We start from the raw sequence: 22,376 nt of genomic DNA on the forward strand, positions 1-22,376 counted from the left end.
CCATCAGGCAAAGAAACCTCCTGCTAATTGTCATATTACCTCCCATAAAAACCCCAGCATTTCACCTCAGCTCATGAATCAGCACTCCACCATGTTGAAACTCAAATGGAGGAAGGACTGACAGTAGCAAGGCACAGAATGGCCCCCGCCTCCCCAAGGGAACAATGTCCATTGTCTAGTCTTTCTCAGTTGCACCACCACTGAACAAGATGGCCAACTCTAATAGGACATAACTGCTAGACTGGATCTATAACAGATAGTGAGGGAACCAAGAAGAGGAAAATACATTTGACCTCATCCTCACTAAGCTACCTATGCAGATGCATATGTGTGTGACAGTACTGCTATGAGTTACCAGCTCATTCCTTTTAGAGGTGAAGTCCCATTGTGGCTACCTTCCATTGTGTTGCACTGCCACCATGCTGATTCGTACGGACACAGAGCAGGTGAAGCAAGTTAAGAGTGGGCATCTATGAAGTGCTGTAGGCTGTCAGCAGAAGAATTATATTCAACCGCTGTTTCTAATCTCATGGGCCTCTACACTACCATTACCTCCAAAACAGAGGATCACCACCTCCCCCTCCCCCACACACCCCTGTGATTCAATGAAGAATGCAGAAGGACATGCCTGGAGCAGCACCAAGTGTAAATGAGGTATCAACTTGGTAAAATGACAATGCCAGGACTTCGTTCATGATAGGTAATATAAATAGCATGCAACAAACAAGGCTAAGTAATCGACAACCAATGGATCAAATCAAAGCTCCAGTCCTGTCATGTCCAGTTGTGAAAGGTGATGAACAGTTAAAGGAGTCAGTGGAGAAGAAGGCTCCACAAATCTCACCATTTTCAGTAATGAGGACATCCAGCACATCAGTGCAAAAGATAAGGTTGAAGCATTTACAGGCATTTTTAGCCACAAATGCTGAGTTATCAGTCCCTCTTAGCATTTTTCAGAGGTGCCCAGCATCTCACATGCCAGCCTTCAACCAATGTGATTCGATTCACTTAAGATAAAGAAATAGCTCAAGTCACTGTAAAGACTATGGGCCCTGACAACATTTCGGCAATAATACTGAAGACTTGTACTCCAGAGCAGCATTTCCTCTGATTTTATTTCTGTCTGCCTTACCCACTGAGGTCCATGAGCAGCAGTGAATTCAGGAATCATGAAACCATCGCGAATTGTAAGGAAAAACTCACTAGGTTCACTAATATCCTTTACGGAAGGAAATCTGCCATCCTTACCCGTTTTGGCCCATATGTGACTCCAGACCCTCAGCTTTATTTCTAATGATGTCCACATCCCACAAATGAATAAAAAATTACCGGAAGTAGAGCCATGATTGACATGCCAATGTAACGCATGGAAAGTCACACTATATTGCCTGTGGCAGCTGTGTAGCCTAGAGGGAACTTTGCAGCAGAACTAGCATTATCCCTAGCCAAACTGTTTCAGCACCGCTACAACACAGGCATCTATTTGGCAATATTTAAAATTATTCAGATATGTTCTGTCTACAAAACGCAGACAAATTCAACCCTCCAATTAACACCCCATTGTCTACTCTCGAACATCAGTAAATCATAGACAGGGCAGGAACTGAACAATAACCTCATTGCTTATCCAGGTTCCATCAGGTTTACTCAGTCCCTGACCTCTTTATAGCCTTGATCCAAGCATGGACAAAAGAACTGAACTTGAGGGAAAGTTTGGGTGATACTCTTAACATCAAGGCACCATTTGAGTGTGGCATTAAGGGGCCCTGGCTAAATGGGGTTACTAGGAATTGGGGGGGTGGGGGGAACACTACTCTAATTGGAATCAAAATTAGCACAAAGAAAGGTCGTTTGCAATTGTTGGGTGTCATTCTAGCTCCAGGACACCCTTTGCATGAGTTTCTCAGAATAGTATCCTAGGCACAACCCCCTTTAGCTGCTTTATCAATGACCTTCCATTATTTTAAGATCAGATGTGGGGATGTTAACTGATGATTAGTTAATGTTCAGCACCATTTGCAATTCCTCAGATACTGAAGTAGTCCACTCCGTGTGTAGTTAGACTTGCATGAAATCCAGGCTTTGGATGATAAGTGGCAAGTAACATTTGCATCACACAAGTCAATGACTATCTCCAATAAGAGTAAATTTTAGTGATTGCACTTGACAATCAATAGCATTACCTTTGCAGAATCATCTACTGTCAAAATCTTGGGTTTACCAGTGACTGGAAAGTGAGCTAGACCAACCATTTAAATACTGTGGCTATGAGCAGGGCAGAGGCTAGAAATTCTATGGTAGGTAATTCTCCTCTTGATTCCCCAAATCCTGTCCACCATCAACAAAGCACAGGTCAGGAGTACGATGCAGTGCTCCCCACCTGCCTGGATGAGTGCAACTGTAACATTAGTGAAGAAGCTCAATACCATCCAGGATAAAGCAGCTTAAGTGTTCCACCGTCCACCACTTTCAGCAGTCATTCCCACCATCAGTGATACATAAGGACAGTAGTGTAAGCCATGTACAAGATGTGCTGCAAAAGCCCACCAGGACTCTTTCAACAGTACCTTCTAAATCCACAACCTCTACCACTTTGACGTGGGAACATCACCATCCATACATTCTTTTCCAAGCCTCAGACATCCGATTAGGAACTATATCATTGTTCTTTCACTGTTGCTGGGTCAAAGTCCTAACTGTGCTGGACCACTGTACCCCAAGGACTGCAGTAGTTTAGAAGAAAGCAACTCGCCACCACTTCCACACTGGCAATTAGGAATGAGCAATAAATACTGACCCAGTTAATGACACCTGCGTGAAAGAATAAAACAAAAAAGGTAATCAGAGTGGAAAATACTACTTATTATTGTACTTGCTCCCAATATCATTATGGGATTTTTTTCCAATATCATATTGGGAAACTTGTCTTTCACTGGTATGGGTGCCCTTTCAGGTGGCAGCAGGCAACTGACTGTGCAGTCAGGGCTCCCATCCCTTTACACACCTTCTGTAAGAGCTGCTAGTCAGTGCTAGGACTGTAACTGGAAAGGGCCAGCATGCAATAATACCTGTTTCAACACAGATAAGTGGTTTCAAGTATGGAGAAGTTATTCAGGCACATCCCAGGAAAGTGTTGTTCATGGGATGAAGAGAGTCTGAGGGGCAGCCTTGACATTGTGAGGACCTTTCAGTGGAGGCCACAAGATGTCTGATCAGAAGCGGGAGGACTCAACAGGATGCACATGGTGATCTCCTAATGTTGAAAAGTATCCACCTGCTGCTGGTAAAATACCAGTGAGAGGAAGAGGCCTTTAAGTGATTCTTACTTGGGAGAGAACCATCCACCTTCCCACTCCACTGGTAAAATTGCCAACAGCAGCAGGAAAGTGATAGCATTCTATTTCTGGCATCATGTAACTTTTTTTTGCTGTTCTTCCATGTCCCTGCATGCAGTCCAGGACTCTAAAATCTTTGTATGTTTTGAGCCCAGCAAGAAAGAGTCACATTTATATATTGTTAAATATTATACAGTCTTTTGCAGTCTTGGAACGTCCCAGTGATACTAATCTTTTAAATAACTGTTGTTTACTGTTTGAAATGTAGTACCCAGTCTGCACACAGCATGGTTCTGTAAACAGCATGATGATAATGTGTAGATGATCTGTATTAATGATTGAGGATTAATTGTTGATTGGGGGCTGAGGGGTCTCCTGTGGTGCAGTAATGGTGCCCCTGCCTCCAAGTCGGGAGGCACAGGTTCATGTCCTCTATGTGCTTTAAAGGTCAAAATCACACAACTCCAGGGTATAGTCCAACAAGTTTATTTGAAAACGCAAACTTTCATAGCTCAGCTCCTTCCTCAGGTGCAACGTGAGAGAGAGGGCATAAGATACAGATCTTATAAGCTGAAAAGTAACAACCCTAAAATTGACTGCCTTTTTTGAATGCTCCAAAGGTATGCATTAACATCTCTGAACATATTAATGGGAAAATATTAATTATTTGTGATAGGTTTGTTAATTCTCTTGTTAATTCCCCTGCTGTTTCTTCAAAATAGTGTCCAGGGATCTTTTAAGTTAACCTGAGAGGCAGGTGTAGTTTTAACCTAAAGTCTCATCTGAGGATGACCCTGGTTGAATGCATGGAGTGTCAATTTAGAATTTGTGTTCAAGTTTCTGTTCTGGAACTTGAACCCATATCCTTCTGACTTAGGTGATAGTGCTTCAGGAATGAAGCATTGTTTGATTTTAGTTCTGCGAAATTCAATTGATCAAAGAAAGAGAACGCTTTGGGAAATAGTGCCTACAATATAACTAATTCACTGTCTATATAGAAACTATTAATAAGACATATTGGGTGGCACAGTGGCTCAGTAGTTAGCATTGCTGCCTCACAGCACCAGGGACCCGGGTTCGATTCCATCCTTGGGTGACTGTCTGTGTGAAGTTTGCATATTCTCCCTGCGTCTGCATGGGTTTCCTCCGGGTGCTCTGGTTTCTTGTCACAGTCCAACGATGTGCGGGTTAGGTGGATTGGCCATGCTAAATTGCCCCATAGTGTTCAGGGAAGTGAAGATTAGGGGGATGGGTCTGGATGGGATGCTCCGAGGATCGGTGTGAACTTGTTGGGCCGAAGAGCCTGTTTCCACACTGTAGGGATTCTGTGAATCAAATTTTGGTATTCTGCATTGGAAAAAAGGATGGAAACTGAGCAAGATAAGAGATTTGACTTGAATTTGAGCAGGAATGTCAGCAAAATGAATTAAAAAGTTATCAGTGGCGCTCCTTCTTTAGGTATCAGTGAGAAAGGTGGCATCAGATACAGAATTTATAAGCAAAAGATCAAAGGGTCATAGAACTGATGTGAAAGTGTTGAACAAACCTAAGATGATTGTTAACTCTTTTAATCAGTTAGAAAGGAATAATATGCAAATCCTAGAATTTCTTTCAAATCACTACCCTGAAATAACTAAAGGTTTTATCAGTATACCAGAGGTGACATCTCAGATCAAACAATGCATTTTAGGTGTGAAGCCTTGTTTAGAATTTGGCTATATATTAACTTGGAGTCAGACTGTTTTTATTTCCAATGTAGGAATTTTACAAATGCCACACTGACTGTCTACAAGTTGTGCACTTTTGAACAAAATGGAATGTATCTGCAATTACAAACCTGCAGGTGTGTACGTATGTGTGTAAGAGATAAGCTGAATAGAGCAGTAACCTAATTCCTGTGATGTCATGGGGCCAGTTACAGCAGGGCCCTCAAGGATAAGAAAGCTGAATATATTGTCAGAAATATGTACCTATATCTTGGGTTTATTTCAAAACTATTCCATAATCTGTTGATAGTACTGATCCAATCATATGAGGCAAAGGTACAGTTACTTGGATGTATTGACATGGAAAAGAGGGAGACAATTTATCCTTACCACTGCCTCACTCCCAGTAACTTCCTGCATTTTGTTTTTGATGCTAGTTACAGCAGGAAATGTATTTATCTGTACTATTAGAAATTTATGCACCTTTTCAAAAATGTTAAGCTGAATATTGCAATCATGGGTGAAACAACAGGGCTCACTACTGACCTTAAAGAAAACTTCCAACAGGACCTGGCAATGTGTGTGGTTGGGGCTTCCACTTTCATGACAGAAGTTTAAATCTGGTGCCACGGGGGTTTCCTGGTGTACAACAGCAGTGATGTCAGCAAGCAGAGTAATCAGTCTTTAAATTTTCTCACAAACAGCAAAGCTTGAAATTGAAAACACTTGAGTTTGAAGATAGAACAAAAGTTTGAAAAGCTAAAATAAGGCTAAACAATTTTATAAAATAAACATGAAATGTTAGTCTTTGGAGAATTTTGACATTCACAAATATGAAATTAGCTTTTTTAGGGCCTCAAAGGTATTAATGATAGGACTTAGGAAGGCAAGGGTATGCCATTCAGCTCTTTGAGCCACATGATAGGAGCACAGTTGATCTGATTGTGGTTGCAAATCCATCTTCTTCTCTGCCCCCTATAACCCTTCACTTCCTCATCTATTAAAAATCTATCTAATTCAACTTTACTTTCTGGAGAAGAGAATTCCATACATGAATGAATGACTGAAAGATAAAGAATTTCATCTTTACTATAAAAAGGAGTCCTGTTATACTGTGTCCCATGATTCTTACCTCCACTACGAGGGGAAACATGCTGTTCATAATTACTCTGTCACATTTGCTCAGAATCTTAAATGTTTCAAAAAGTTCATCTTGTGATCAATCATTGTTCTTCCCAGTGCTTCTGTCTCAGTTCTCTTTGATACCTTCTCAAATGCCTGGCTTAGCCCCATGTGATGCTCGGCTATCCATTCATTGACCTGGCTATCTCTATCAGAACGTTTGGTTAATCCTAGGAGATACGGGAAGGATCTCATCCAATGGAAATTAGTCTATGATGTGTGCAGGGTGCTATTATAAGTATAAACCAGCTCCAGAAGGTACACCGGCCACTTCCATTTACTGTCAGGAGACAACGTACCCAGACAGTGGTGAATAGTACAGTTAAATTGTTCACACTGAGCATTACCCTCTAAATGATAGGGGTGCTACAGCTCTTGGCACTACCGTAGATCTTTCAAAGCTCCTGTAGGATCTTGCCCTCAAAGTTTCACCTGTGATCACTGATCACTCTGAATGTGACATGGAGCACTGAAACAGCCAAGCCAATCAGGTAGTACCACTCTGGCAATAGTTGAGGTCTTTTGGTCACAGGTGGGAATGGCCTGCGTGAACTTGGTGAAGATATCCATGAGGATGAGAATGTGCTCATTCTTGTTATTATTGGTGTCATGGACAATAAAATTCATTGCATGGACCTCTACACATCTGTTGGTGACTATGGATTCCATTCAGGGGTGAAGTTGCCTCCTTGCTTTAGCCAAAGTGTACCACACGCATTCCACAATTCATCAACATCAGTAGCCATTGTGGGCTAGTAATACTGCTCTGTGGTCAGGGCAGTCACCTTTTCTGATGCTTGATCGTGAACTGCTACCAATCTTGACACTTGAAGCTATCAGAAATGATGAGTTACTTCACCTCTACTTCACCTCTCTGTCGTTGTCGTGAAATAGCCAATAGAGGACTTAATTTCTCTTCCTTGATCGTCTTCCAGCACCTCAATAGTTTCTGTATTTGTTTGGACTCCCTCATGAGTTGTTGCTGCGTTGGATTTCTTGTTGGACTTTTGAGTAATGGTGCACTGGCCTGTTTGTCTGCATCAATAAGTTGAAGCTGTCTGAGGTCCTCCTTTGAAATAGATGGTAAAGATGAAACCACACATGGCTGTGCTTGTCTGGACCTGGTTTAGATATCATCCATAAATACCTCAATAGCACTCCATGAAATCTTAGTCTGAATACCATCGGGAATGGGGGCCAGAATGCTGCCAATGAAGTGGGCATGGGTATAGTGTCAGTCAAAGCCTTCTCTAGCTGGGCAGGGTTGATTTCCCTCCTATGGTCCTCCAACTAAGCGCATCAGCATTTGTATTATATTTGACCAACCTTACTGAATCTGGGATCAAAACTGAGTGAGTTCAGTGATGCACTAGATCTCTGTCACTACAAGCTTGGCAGCTGTTTGCAAGCAACGAACTGAATTGTTGTCAGTAAACTCTTCAAACTCTATACTGATCAGAATGTCTCAACTTCTGCAAAATAGTCCACTTCTCAGCTAGCAGATTGTGTTTCATACTGAAGTATTTCTGCATATTCCTCTTGTTCAGCTTGAGACTGCAACTGGCAAAAGTGATAACCATTCTTTTCTGCCCTTGTTCCTGTGGTAGCACTGCTTGTTAAACTAAGAAAGCGGGTGTATTTTAAAGTATGAAAGTGCGGTGGAAATAGGACAAGCTCAAGTGATCAGATATGCCTCAACTTGAAGGTGCAAAAGGAGTTTTTCATGCTGGGGTCCAACTCCCTGTGATGTTCCGTTAAGTGTTATGCTTTGTACATCCTGTTCCATCCTTTCCTGCAATATTCCCTTATTTCCTCAGCAAACTACAGACTGGGATGGCTGACTGTGTGAAGCCCTGCAGAAGCATTATATAGTAAAAGTTAGATCAAGGAACCCAGGCAGTTCCCTCCCTGCTTGGACCTCTACTGCTCAGATTTTTTCATTGTTAGGAGTAATGCTTTATTTGGTAACTTCTTTTGTCCAGAAAGTTGTCAGTTCTCTGGTTTATGTATCCTACTGCCAATGTTAATCTGCATAGAATACAAGAGTATAAGAGTAATGAGAGATTATTACAAAACATTGGTTAGGCCATAGCCACATTAGTGTTTTAAGAATGCTTTTACAGAGGTTCATTTAAGCTACAGAGAACATACAGATTCACCAAGGATCTGAAACTAGTTAGAAAGAAGAATTGAAATAATAAAGCTAATCCTAGTTGATCTGAAAAAGTAAACAAGATATTGTTTAAAGTGATTTTGTTTTAAGGTTTTGAACAAGAACAAATACTTCTGATTTTATTGCTGCCTTTCTTCACGTGATGCATGTAACTCTGGGTTATACTTTGGCTGTAATGAAGAGATTAGGCAGATCACCTGTTTACAACATTTTGGCTAATGCTTCTTGACCTGACCAATGAAAGGTGTTCAACGCCAGTCTAGCGAAGACCATGCTTTTCAATCCCTTATAGGGCAACATTCAATGTACTTTCCCTTCCCACTTGCATATTCTACACAGAAAATTTTGACACAAGGCAAAATGAGCTGACGCGTCAGGGATTCATGGACTTGAACCTGATGGAAGCTAATGATCGGGAGGGTGATCCAAAAGACCTTTGGGTGACACTTGAATCAATGGGCTACAGCAAAACATTAGAAATGCATGAGGTAAGTTGTTTATCTATGTTCATTTTGATTAATATCTGTAAGCAATTAACCACTTACAGCAAGGAAACTGGGATGTGATTAGGTAGTATAGAACTTAAGAAGGGCTGAAAACACATTTTGTTTCATCTTGCGCTCACCAGATCAGTATGCAAAAATATCAATTTGAGGGGGGAAACCAACAACCACACTGTTTGCTGTCTTCAAAGAACAGGGACTTGTGTCTCTATCAAGGTTAACTAATAGGACGGTGCCTTCAAACTTAAAAGGAGTTCTGCCTATTATACAAGGGAGGAATTTGGGCAGAGTTTCCTCTAACCTGTGTAGCCATTCAGTTACTCCGAGTTCCATGCGTGGCATATGGCATGCCAACCTATTAACTTCCAGTTTTAGAAGTCAATACCATGCATGGACTATGGAGATCCACGCACAAAAATATAGAGTGAGTATTGATGTGAGATATGAAATTAAGTGCCGATATGATGCCAGGTATTTAAGCTGTATGCTCAAAGACTGGTGGTTATTATCATACGGCATATTCCTTTGGCTGTTTACAAGAAGCAAGGTACCAATTGTACCCACACTTGTAAGATTCACAACACAGTGTCCAAGTAATTCTGCAATTCGACAATGCTTGCTGGATAATCCTAAATGTGCATAAGAATTATGCTAATAATAAATTTAGGATTATCAGTTGGGTTTGTTGTGTGGCACACTTTTGTGCACTGGAAGCTACATATATTAATTCACATGGACCTGCTTTTTGCAGACAGGAAGAATCTGTACCTGTATCTCTTTCCAATCAACAAAACAGATGACAGAAGTAATCAGGAACAAAAACAAAGTTGCTGGAAAAGCTCAGCAGGGCTGGCAGCATCTGTGAAGGAAAAAACAGTTAACGTTCGGGTCCAGCGACCCTTCCTCTGAACGGTGGTAAACTGTAGGCAGCAGTAATCAGTTCATTTCTCAGGGTAATAAAAAGTCCCCTGTCTGGCATTTAACTGTCAATCATCATTACTTGGTGCCTTCTTAATGGATTGGCACCTATCAATCTGACTCCACGTGTCAATCAATCAGCACTCTGCTCTTGTACAGTCAGTATAGGTTTTCTCCTTAAATTGGGTATTATTGAAAATTGTCCTGATGAGTGCAAGACTGAAAGCTTTAACACTTTTTTGTTTCATCAATATTGAAGAGAAATGTGTAAATATGCAAAATTTCAACGTCCATCAGTTTACAGGTACAAGCATTCTACATTTTTCTCCATGAGGTTCAGGTGTAAACTGCTGTTTTAAAATGTGAGTCAGTATTGTTACTGTGTATCAATGCACAATTGGAAAATGTGTTCATATAATGCATTTAGGATGATGATGTTTATGTCCTTAATTCATTGCTTCAATTTACAGTCATTAATAGTGAGAAACATGTAGCCATAGAGTTCCACTCTTAGCTGATATTCTTTAGCTTGGTTTTAGTTTTTTGTTAGTAGAGCTTTCAGAATGTTTTCATATCTAATAGGCATTATACAAATGCAAATTGCTGAATCTTGATTTCTTTGTACAGAAATCTAGTTCCTCATTAAAATGTATACTCTTTCTGTGTGTGTAGGCATGTCCTTTTGTAATTAATATCTATGCAGAGGACAGCAAACTCAAGTTAACACCAGTCAGTCTGGAAACGGGTGGAAACCTGCTCAATTCGGTTATCTGCAAATCTGTCATAAGTAATGGAGAAGCAAAAGCCATGAAGAATTGCAGCAATTTGGTAATTCACATCTATAAGACTGAAACACGAATCACATCAGCCATTGAAAATAAAGTATGCATTATTTGTTTTATTTGAGTAATTTAGAGTTTTCTTTTGTAGTTTGTGACATCTGTGTATATTGTCATTTTTAGCATACATTGGAAATAATATCAATCTTACTTCAGTATTGTACCTTTTTTTCCAGTGAACATAATCCCAAGTCCTTTCTTTCCCAAGGTTCAAACTCATTCCATCAACTGAAGTAAAGTAATGAGATGCTGATTTCGATCATGTCACAGTGACAAACAATGGAACAGTTTTTTTTCACTTGTTCCTTGCTTGTTGCGGTAGCAATCTCCTTAGGGAGCAAATTAGCTTATTCTACAAATGTTCTCACTATAAGTCTGTAGGTTATAGATTCAAGGCTCACATCAAGATTTGCATGCATACTTAATGCTGTTATGCAGCACAGGACTGAAAGACTGACGTGTTATTGAATTCTGCAATTTTTGTTTCAATCTTGAGATACTTCCATCACTGGTTATGCCCTCTTTTGGAATTGGTTGTTGCCTAATACTTGAGTGGTGTCAGCTCAAGCTTGAATGTTGTTGAAAATAAAGTTGAAATGGCAAACAACATGATTTGACCTTATGATGGAGGGAAGGCTTTTGATGAAACTGCTGTGTATATGCTGGCGTAGGAAGATACCGTTGAGAATTATGAAATGTCTTGGGAATGAGATGAGTGTTTCCAAGTTGACTTAACTGGAATTCCACATCTGTTGCAATATTTGCACCAAAGCTGCAATGATATTAGGAGCTGAAGACCCACCATTACAAATGCCAATTTTCCGCCAATCTGAATCATTCCACATACTAGGAAGAAACATTTGAATGCACTGAATATAATAAAGGTTATGCACCAGAAAGCATCATAAGCTGTGTGGTTATTATAGTCCAGTTTTTGTTTGTTTTGTTCTCTTTTACAGTCTGAAACAAGAGTGATTGTTCATGTCAACAACGAACAGAGTAAGAACTGTGTCAGTAGTCGGGGGCTTAGTATTTTTGCAGTGGAAGTACCACCGAGGACAACAACAGTAAGTTGAATTAAGTACTTTTAGCAGTATGGTAACATGTTGGTTATATTTCAAGATTAGATGTGTGTTCGAAGCTATCTAAATTTGAAAGAAAAAGCTAGTGACCATGAAAATACAAGATTGTTGGACTTATCTGTCATTCTTACAGGGTTTGGCCATATGTGATACCAGAACCACAGCAATGTGACTTACTCTTAACTGCCTGCTAAAATGGCCTGCAGGCTGCACAGATGCATTCAAGAAGGCGATCCACTACCAATTTCACAAGGGCGACAGGGTGGGCAAAAGCTGCTGGCCTTGTCAGCAATGCCCACATCCCGTGAATGAACAATGTTTGTAACAACATTTTATCCTCGGTAACTCCTGTGTAACATACCATGACGTGACACAACTTCACATCTGTCTTGAGAAATATGGCTACTGTAAACTGATTTTGTGAGCACTGGTCATCCCTTGATTTCTTTTGCCCAATTCACAATCCTTGGCAAGAACCTAGACAGAGTTTTGCTAGGCCATTTGTCTATGAGTGGCAATGTCTATAAATTGCTTTGAAATATCCTGAGATTGTGAAGAATGCTGAATGCAAATCTACTATGGCCAGTGCCAATCCTGTCCTTGATCAATGAGCCGGATTGATGGCTTTCTACAAGACTTATTTTTGGGGTGGGATAGCCACATTGGAAAGGTAGATTTGTGCCTCAGCATCTTATTGGTCACCATTGATTAGGTCCCTATAGTACATGTGATGGGTAAGATGTCCACTTACCCTTAGACTTTTTTGGGGCCCTTAAGAACATCAATCTGCCTCCACTCACTTAATACTGAGACCACAGGAAAACAGACTTTTTCACAAAGGCAGCAAGGAAGGTAGAGTATGTCCTTTAGGGGGTGCCCTGTGTGCTTTCTTACGTGGCTTTCAATTGCCTTAACCCCCACCCTACCCCACTCTCCGATCCCCAAAATGCTGATCATTCCATAACCAACTAGCCCAGGACTTAACCTGGATCCTGAGTCTAACTGTGATATCTACTGCTCTTGGGAATGTATGACCTAAGAGCCAATCACATTGGCTGGCAACTCTCAATGGTAGGACCTTCTCCCACTAAGGGGCATAAATCCCACTCTCTACTTAATAAGGCCACATGCAGCATTACAGATCCTGGATAAAATTCAGCCCAATATCTATATGCATACTCCGGTCAAAATTGCTGCAAACTAATCAGTAGTAAACTTTATAGTTTAATTTCCTGCTCCTTCATTCACATGCTGACAAGTGCAGTGTTCTAAACCACATGGCCATGATCGGCCAACTAGGCATAGACCATGGAAAGATTAAATCAGAGGAGAGGATGAGAACGAAATTAACAGCAGATTTGAATATATCTCCCCTCCCTTAGAATAACATGGAAATACTAATTTCACTGTTTTCATATCCTGCTATTTGTAGGTCTGCCAGCATGTGATGCCTATCAATGAAAAACTGGAATGGATTTACAGCTGCACAGAAAGCATTGTGACCTGAAATAAAGCACAAGAAAAGAGCTCCATTATTAAACATCTGGATAGCTATGAATCCAAACTGTGAAGTTAAATTGATACTTTTGTATGCATGTCTTCTAATGTATTTTTAATTGATCTCGTTTATTTGCTGGCTAATTTGCTGGCTTTGTATAATTATGGTTCCATGGAATAATGGTATTTACATATCTAAAGGGAAATTATTAATATTGTGTTATGAATCACACAGATAATGCTTTTCTGCAGAGCTTAGTGTAGTTTGATTTGATATGGCATTATATATGTTTGTGAAAGACCCCTAATTAAAACAACACAGTTCTCACAAAAATGAAATTAATGCTGTGTCCTAAAAGTATAGGCATTAAAGAGCAACATTGGAGCATATCGCACGACCAGATGGTCTCTCGGCCTTCCATCAGTCCAGTCCATCTGCTACTGCTGAAGTGAATTCTGTTGGGCTTTTGGCCAGGCTGCCAGATGCAGTGTCTCATGTTTGCAAGATATTTGCTATATTAAAACTGAAACTGATATTCCATGATACCACACAACATGGCCTCTTCTGCCCACCCAAATGCGTGTGCAGTCAAAGGCCTCATAAGAACATTAGTTAAAACGATTGCACCTATCCAGTGGACCTGAATTGCATGCAATCAATATGTATTTGTGTCGGAGAGAAGAGATCTGTGGAATGAAAGCAAAATACATAATTTATTTGCATTATGAAAGCATTGACAATATTGCAAAGATTTTAAAAATTACAAACCTGAATTGGAAATATGTTAATGTTTTTGGTGGCAATCTGATCACAGCTTATCTCGCATTGTAACATAAAATAGCATCACAAAAATCTGCATGACAAACTGTTTTGCTTCAGAGCACAGTGGGTGTTTCCAGCAGGTTGTACTTTATAGCATAATAGGAAGCTTGTTGCAGAAACTCAACTTGTTTGAAAACGCTGAAAAACTATAGTGCTGCTATGTAATTAAAAAGTCAGTTGATTATTTTCAACGAGTTTTTATGCATTCATAATTATGAAGCTTCACAGGAAAGCAGTGTTACTAGTTGAAATGTTTATCATCAAAACTTTATGCTATTGCAATAGTAGTTTTTCAAATACAGTTTGTTGACAACTATATTTTGCTTTTACCTTCTGGATGTTGCTTCCTTATGAATAGTTTTAATTCTTCAGTTGATATGGAAAGAACTTGTGTTAACAAACATTGAAAATTGGCCAACAGAAAACTACTGCCTGTAAATTGACTATATCACTTGAAATACAAAATTGGCTGGTGTGGAAAATGGAGAAATGGTATAGTAATAGGTACCTAGGAGAGTTTACATCAGTGTATTTAACCCTGTCATACTTGACTTGGTGTACTTTGGACAATGAAACTAGAAAGAACCTCACACTAAAGTTTTTCACTGACAAATACACACTGTTCTGTGAATGTTTCTATCTTTTGTTGTCTTTCAGATATCTTGCACTACTAGATAATTGATTGCTAAGTTTACAAAATATTTCAAACATAGTATTTTTTGGTTCGGTATCTTTGCTATCCATATAAAATAACTTGTGCTGAGAACCTTGGGGATGATCCCTCCATTGTTTTCCCTATCTCACTCACTTCTACCACTATCTGATCCAAAGGATCAAGCATCACTTGCCTTTTCCATATACACTTCCAGGATGTTTGGTCATTATGAAAAAGCCTTGCCATAAATGTTGCAATTTTGATTGGTTTTCTGTCAGTGCATCCTTTCCCCTCACAGAAGCCTTATTAATTGACTTCACTTTCCAATATATACAACACAAAGTACCACAGTGATGGCATTGTTCTTATTTAAAGACAAATTTTGTCTGACCCCCTACTTCTGCACTTTAAGACCATTAGAGTAGGAACAGAAGTAGGCAGTTTGGCCCATTGAGTCCATCCCTGTATTCAGTGAGATCATGACTGACGTGATAATTCTCAGCTCCGTTTTCTCGCCTTTTCCCAATAACCTTTTATTGCCTCACTGATTAAAAAAAGTCAGTCTCAGCTTTGAATATACTTAATAACTCAACCTCAGGAGTCTTCTACAGTAAAAAATTCCACAGATTCACTGTACTCTGAGACAAAATATCTCTCCTTGTCTGTGTGTAAAACAGGTGACTCTTACTCTGAAATTATGCCCTCTTCCCCTCAACACTCCCACAAAGGGAAACAACCTCATCACAACTACCTGGTCAAATGCCTAAAGAATCTTATTTGTCTCAATAAGGTCTCATATTCTTCTAAACTCATGAATATAAGCTGAATCTACTGCCCCTGTCATAATAGAAAAGTCCCTTCATACCAGGAATCAACTAACTGGACCTTCTTTGACTGCCTCCAATGCCAGTATATCCTTAGATAAGAGAACAAAAACTGCTGACAGTATTCTAGGTGTGGTCTGGCTAGTACTTTGTGTTTTAGTAAGTCTTCCGTCTTATCATACTCCATTCCCTTTGAAATACAGACAAGCAATCGGTTTGCCCTCCCTACTACCTGGTGGAGCTTGGATGCTGGCTTTTTGGAACTAATGCATGAGCACACCCAAATTTTTGTGTGCTGCAGATTTCTGTTGTCTTTCTCTATTGAAATAATATTCAGCACTTCTATTGTTTCTGCCAAAATGGGTAACTTCACATCTTCCCACGTTATATTCCACCTATCTAGTTTGTGGCGTTTTACTAACCTGTTTGTATCCCTCTGTAGACTCTTTGTGTCACTTTCACTACTGGCCTCTCCACTTATTTCTGCATCATCTGCAAGCTTGACAATAGTACATTCACTTGTATCATCCAAGTTGTGAATATATATTGCAAGTAATTATGGCTTTATTAGCGATCCCTATGGTACTTCACTTGTTACAGGTTGTCTTTTTGAAAATGCACCCTTTATGATAACTCTATCTTCCAATCCTTTATCTGTACTAATCTGTTGCCCCAAACATCATGGATTCTTGTCTTTATCAACCAACCTTATGTACAGACTTGATCAAACATCTTTTGGAATTCCAAATACATTGCTGGCTCCCCTTTATCTGTCCTGCTTTTAGCTCCTGTCAGAACCCTCATACGTTTGTCAGGCATGATTTTACTTTCATGAAGCCATACTGACTCTGCTTGGTTATATTTTGTATTTCTAAATGTCCTACTATTACATCCCTTATAATACACTGTTAACATTTTCCCAGTTACAGAAGCAAAGCTAACTGGCCTATGGTTATTTGTTTCCTTGTCCCCCTTTTTAAATAAGGGTCCTGTATAGATAGTCTTCCGATCCTGTGGAACTTTTCCAGAGAGCCGAAGGGCCTGTTCTGCGCTGTATTGTTCTATGTTCTATTGTAAGATTATTACTGATGCACCCACTCTCTATGTAGTTACTTCCTTTAATATCCTAGGATGCAAGTCATCAGATCCAGGTCTGACACAAAGTATTTGTTCAACTCCTCTTCCATTTCTTGGTTCCTATCATTAATTCCCGAGCCTCATTGTCTAAGAGACCAGCGGTGACTTTGGGGTCACTCTTACTCTTAATTTATCCCACATTATTATATTTTTAGACACTTTTGTCTTTTAAAACTTTTCCAATCCACTGGATTACCACTAAATCTAACTACCTTGCCTTTTTTTTCTTTTAATTTGATACTATTCTTAATTTTCTTGATTAATCATGGTGGTTTATCCACTTCTAGAATCCTTCTTCCTCACTGGATATATATTTGCTATGAGTCACGAAATATTTTCTTGAAAATCTGCCATTCTTCTTCAACCGTCTTTTCTGTTTAACTCCTTTCCTAGTCCACTGCAGCCAACTTTTTCTTCATCCCTGTGCAATTACCCTTATATTAATTTAGGACAGTTATTTCCAACTCAATTTTCTCATTCTCAAACTAAATTCTACCACATTAGGTATCACTCTTCAAATGGAGATATTTTATTCTGAGATCATTTATTGAACCTGTCCCATTTCATAAAGATCCAAAATAAACTGATCCTTAGTAGGATCTACTGTATATTGCCATAGGAAACGGTCCCAAATGCATTGTTAATTCTTCTTCATGGCTGCCTTTGCAAATTTATTTTTCCCAATCTACACAAAGATTAGAGTCACCAGTGATTGATGTGCTGCCTGTTTCACGTGTCCTTATGTCATGTGTTCTCTTACATCATAGCTACTGTTAGGTGGCTAGTCCCTTTACTACTCGCACTAGTGTCTTCTTATTATTTCTTTCTTCCATCCATATAGATTCTGTATCATCTGATCCAAGATCATTTCTTGCTGACCTAGTTATTCCACCATGTACCAGCAAAGCTATTCGACCACCTTTCCCTTCCTACCTGTCAAACATACAAACATAACGCATTCTTTCAAAAAGTGAGATACTCCTGAACATTTAGTTGCCAGCTTTGATCTCCTTGCCACTGAGCCTCTATAACTGCTTAAGTTCATACCTATTAACCTCTATATGTGGTGTCAATTTGTTTACAAGTACACAGTTTGTAAATACAATTGTGTATTTAGGTAAAAAGCAATTAATTTTGTCTTTTTATCTTTTATTCCCCTTTGAAGCTGTTTGATACTTTTCATGTTTGTGTACTCTGTCACTTTCTATCCCATTCTGGGCAGCATTGTTAAAACAGTTGACACTGAATGCTGCATGTCTCTCTTTTTGCATGGTAAACCTATGTATCCCTCCTCCCAAACCTTTGCTCTCTGGTACTTTCTCTTTGTATGCTTCAAACTCTCCTAACTCTCACACCTATCTTTTAAGATCTTTCATGGAAATTTTCTCATGCACTGTGCCATTTTTCTTACTAAAACATGCTACTTTCATGCTTGCAGCATCTGTATCACATGACTTTTCGACTTTGATTTCAGTTAACTTCCTAACTTCTCAATTAAACTGCCCTGAACTTCCTACATGGTCTAATTTTCTCATTTTACCATCCCATCTTTCCTCCTTTATTTTAACTTTCTCAACCGTATCCTTGCCTCACTCTTTGTACTTGCCATCTCTCACATCATATTTACATGCAAAAATTTCAATCACTGACAGGACAATCTGCAAGCACTTCCACTTCTCTTGCCACATTTTAGATTTTTCTAATGATTTTTGGCCTCTTGGCACAAGATTGGAAATGTTTTCTGTTATGTTTCAGAAACAAAGTTTCATGCATTTTAAAAAAAAGCATGGATGAAACCATTTGACAAAATGTTTATTAATGAGCTAGACATTGAAACTGAGTGTTTAGCCAGTAGAATATCACTTATCATAGTCTAATTCAGGTTAGTCATTCAAGGTTAACTGCACCAGTATGATTCCTTTTTTTACAAGACCAAGACTGTTCTTTTTTAATGCTATACCCCCAGATAAAGGTGAAGTAGTTGGTTTTATTGAGAGGCACGCTGGCAAATGATTGAACAAAGAAGACGTCTGAAGGATAGTTCACCTACTCACTGTTAACAAAAAGGAAATAGCAACACAGGCAATCAATGAACTAGCCAAGATGAAAATTGACTGAGCAAACCAGTCTCAACTCTAACCCAAAGTCCCTCAGAATAAAAAGGCTGAATTGGAGAAGTTAAGAAATCCAGCTTAGAAGCAGACTGTGATGTAAGTTTACTACTTTTCATGTTGTTAAAAAAAGGCATATTTTTGGAAACTTTTCATCTTACACTCGGGTGGACTTGCCAACCAATCAGTACTCTCTTCTCATACAGTATAAGTGTTGGTATTCTTGTGAATTGTCCTGATGAGTGCAAAATGAAAAGTTGTGATAAAATGTTTTTTTCATCAGTACTCAAGTTCTGCACTTCCAAATAACTACTTTTCATGTCCTTGAGAAATATTCTGTAATTATATGAATTAAAGAAATATTTTCTTTGTTCTGTTACACTAAACATTGATGTTAATGACAAGTTTTAAAAATTCCGATCTATATCTGATTTGACCACAAAATGTTTCATTCTGTCAAAGAATGGAGAACTGCATGTGTGGTATATTATATGTTTAGATCACAAGGGGGTGCTATTGCTACACCACTGGTAACGGCATTATATTGAATAACACAAGTCCACGCCTGTAAGTAAAACACTTTGATCATTTATGGAAGTAACAAATGCTCCAAAATTTAAGAAAATATCCAATCTAAAACCTGAAATAATCTTATATACCTTCCAATCCACTCAGCCGAAGGAATATAGCCTCCTCATGTGTTACATTCAAATTCCCTCATCTTCCTCTTCTAATATTTCTGTAGCTATTGACCTGTTTAACCATTTCCTGTCATTGTCGTTGCTGCTTTGATTGCACTCATTATTTTTTTAGCATAGACCCCACCTCCCCCAAGAGTGGATGGAATACATCCCACTTGCCTGGTTGAGTGCAGCTCTAAGAACATCCAAGAAACTCAAGCTTCCAGGACAAAGCAGCCGGCTGGACTGGCACCGTGTCCACATATGTCCTCTCCCTCCCCCATTTAATGCTCAGTAGCAGCAGTGTGTATTACCTACAAGATACACTGCAAAAATTCACCAAAGATCCTTAGACTGCACTTTCTAAACCCATAACCACTCCACCTAGAAGGACAAGTACAGCAGGTACATGTGGACACCATCATTTTCAGATTTCCCTCCCAGCCAGTCACCGTCCTGACTTGGAAATAAACCGCTGTTCCTTCAGAATTGCTGAATTAAAATCCTGAAATTCATGGTCTAATGGCACTGTGGGTCAACATTCTTCCAAGCCAAAGCCTTTTACTGCAAGATTATCTTGCAAGGAAGGGGCAACAGAATGTTCCTGTTTCTTGTGATCAGTCATCCCCTCAAACTTCATTTTAAACATCAAATATCAGGTTATGTACTTCATCACAAAAGTCAAGCTCAACTGGGAAGCTGCAGTATTACACCTTTTCATTAAATTTCAGTCTAACTGCTCCGTAGTGTACCACCAACTTTATGCCAGGACATCATACTTTTGACCTACCTCTCCACTTCAAAGCCTATTCATCCATGAAATCCCCTTTATGCTTCCTCATCACTAACTTCTCATCATGCATCTTCCCTATGTGGTTTTGTTATTGTTATCAGCCTTTATACAGAACATTGTTATTCCTCTTAAAAATTCCATCATCACCCTGTTTTCAAAACACACACCTAGATCCATTTAATTTCTGCAATTACAACATGATCTTCAACCTCTTTTTTCTCTTTAATGTGTCATGATCTCACATCTCTGTTCCCTGTCCAAATTTTGATATTCTGCCTCCAATTGTCATCCTGCAACATAAAGCTGTCTTTACATAATTTCAGGCCCACTGAGCTGAATGTCAGCTGTGCATACCTGACAATGGCTACTGTTTGTATAGTGTGCAATGCTGTCTTCATGCACATAATATGCTACCAAAACCAATACTAATTTTTTTAACATGGTCTTTTGGATTTTTTTTTTACTTTTTAAAGACCTATTTGCTAAAATGTTGCTTTCTATAGCTCTGTCTGTGTTTTTGCTTCTTCCTAATTCTTTCTGTCTTGCCTTTATCTTTCTGCTTAGCTCCAACACTAATTATGACTAAATGCAATTTGTAGTTGTATCTGCTCTATTGTTTAAAAATCCAAATAGCAGAATATGTACACTGCCAACACAACTTGAAACTGAACTCAAAGATGGATAACATTTCTCAAAAGGCAGAGGTATCAGAATAGTCTGCATTTTGCTCATTCTGCTATTTTGTCAGTCAGAGATAGGAGCAGCATTAACTTTCCTCTTGTATTTTAAAATGGGTCCTTTCTTGTCAGCAGAACATGCTTGAACAAATATATTGCATTCTTTAAAACCCAAAATAAAATTATGGTTAAGGAGGCTCTCCTTTGCCTAAAGTCTTAATTAGTATGTTCGCTGTGCAGAACTGTGTAACTATCAGGCTTAATTTAATCTCAGTTTCCTCTCCAGAAAATGCTCCTCCTTTCTAGGGTACAGTTCTTTCTGGGGCGTGTGTTGGGTCACTTCCACTAGCTCATTCAAGTAGCCTGTCTTCAAGTATCAATGCGGACACCAAATTTAAGCATATTGTTTAACTATAGTGGATGTCGGGGTGGAGAAGAAGAGGGACATGCACATGACATCTGAGCACAATTATTACTTGATGTATATAGATTAGCGATAGAGAGCATTTACTTGTTGTTTAGTGCCTCTATGCCATGAAAATGTTTCATAACAGGTCAATTAAAATATTTTTTCACAACAAGCACTATTGTGTGGTGATTTTTTTTTGTCCCCTTACCTAGTCTGGGACATCAAGCCCAATATTAGTACCTAGCACCTCAGCAGACACCAGTTGACTCAGCACAAACCGGAGATCAAATCTGGAATTCCTCATTTGTATGGCTTAGTGCCACACCACAAGATAAATTTACTGACTGAACCATCAGGGGAGATTTTTAATGTACATTTAAATATCAGTTGTGGTTTTAGGATTTATCTCACGATTATTTCAAACTTTCAAACAAATTTTAGGGCTAAAATATACAAGAAATTTTTCATGAGTTTGCTTGAAACCTTATCATTTTAGAACTGCACTCATTTGTTATACTTGGAATTATAACAGGCTTACTGCTAGTTATTTTAAAGTGTGTCTTAATTGCCTCAGGCATGTTGGTAGCAAGATGTCTTGTAGGGCTATCTTTAACCTGCTAGTGATTCCTTTGCTCTATGACTTTTTGCACTGTAATTGTAACCCAGTGGAGTAAATGTCAGCTAACATATAACCCTTACAGAGACTCGCTTTTAGTTTGACTCTAAACATAGAAATGTCCTAAATTTTTATTCAGTACATCGTTCCAAAGTTTCTGCTATACTGTATTACAGCTTGGGGCAGAAGCTCCAAATTCATTGAGGATATAAAATGGATAAAATCGGATTTTCTGAGATAGCAGGAACTGCAGATGCTGCTGAATCTGAGATAACAAGGTGTAGAGCTGGATGAACACAGCAGGCCAAGCAGAATCAGAGGAGCAGGAAGGTTGACATTTCGGGCCTAGACCCTTCTTGGTCAATCTTCCTGCTCCTCTGCTGCTTGGCCTGCTGTGTTCATCTAGCTCTACACCA

At 39.2% G+C, this 22,376-nt stretch overlaps 1 protein-coding gene across 3 annotated transcripts in view; it reads left to right on the forward strand.

Annotated features, from left to right (window-relative positions):
- Nucleotides 1–21,481, forward strand: part of efcab7 (EF-hand calcium binding domain 7) — a 95,240-nt gene extending 73,759 nt beyond the window's left edge. For 2 of the 3 annotated variants that reach the window (XM_048538905.2, XM_048538907.2), the window contains 4 exons: nt 8,736–8,884; nt 10,490–10,699; nt 11,616–11,723; nt 13,171–21,481. In XM_048538905.2, coding sequence (XP_048394862.2) covers nt 8,736–8,884; nt 10,490–10,699; nt 11,616–11,723; nt 13,171–13,245 — 542 coding nt within the window. In that variant the 3' untranslated portion in view covers nt 13,246–21,481. The remainder of the gene's footprint in view (nt 1–8,735; nt 8,885–10,489; nt 10,700–11,615; nt 11,724–13,170) is intronic. The other variant, XM_048538906.2, reaches the window with a different exon arrangement.
- The last annotated feature ends 895 nt before the right edge of the window (nt 21,482–22,376 follow it).

The sequence above is a fragment of the Stegostoma tigrinum genome, chromosome 8 (genome assembly GCF_030684315.1).
Source record: "Stegostoma tigrinum isolate sSteTig4 chromosome 8, sSteTig4.hap1, whole genome shotgun sequence".
Taxonomy (NCBI): domain Eukaryota; kingdom Metazoa; phylum Chordata; class Chondrichthyes; order Orectolobiformes; family Stegostomatidae; genus Stegostoma; species Stegostoma tigrinum.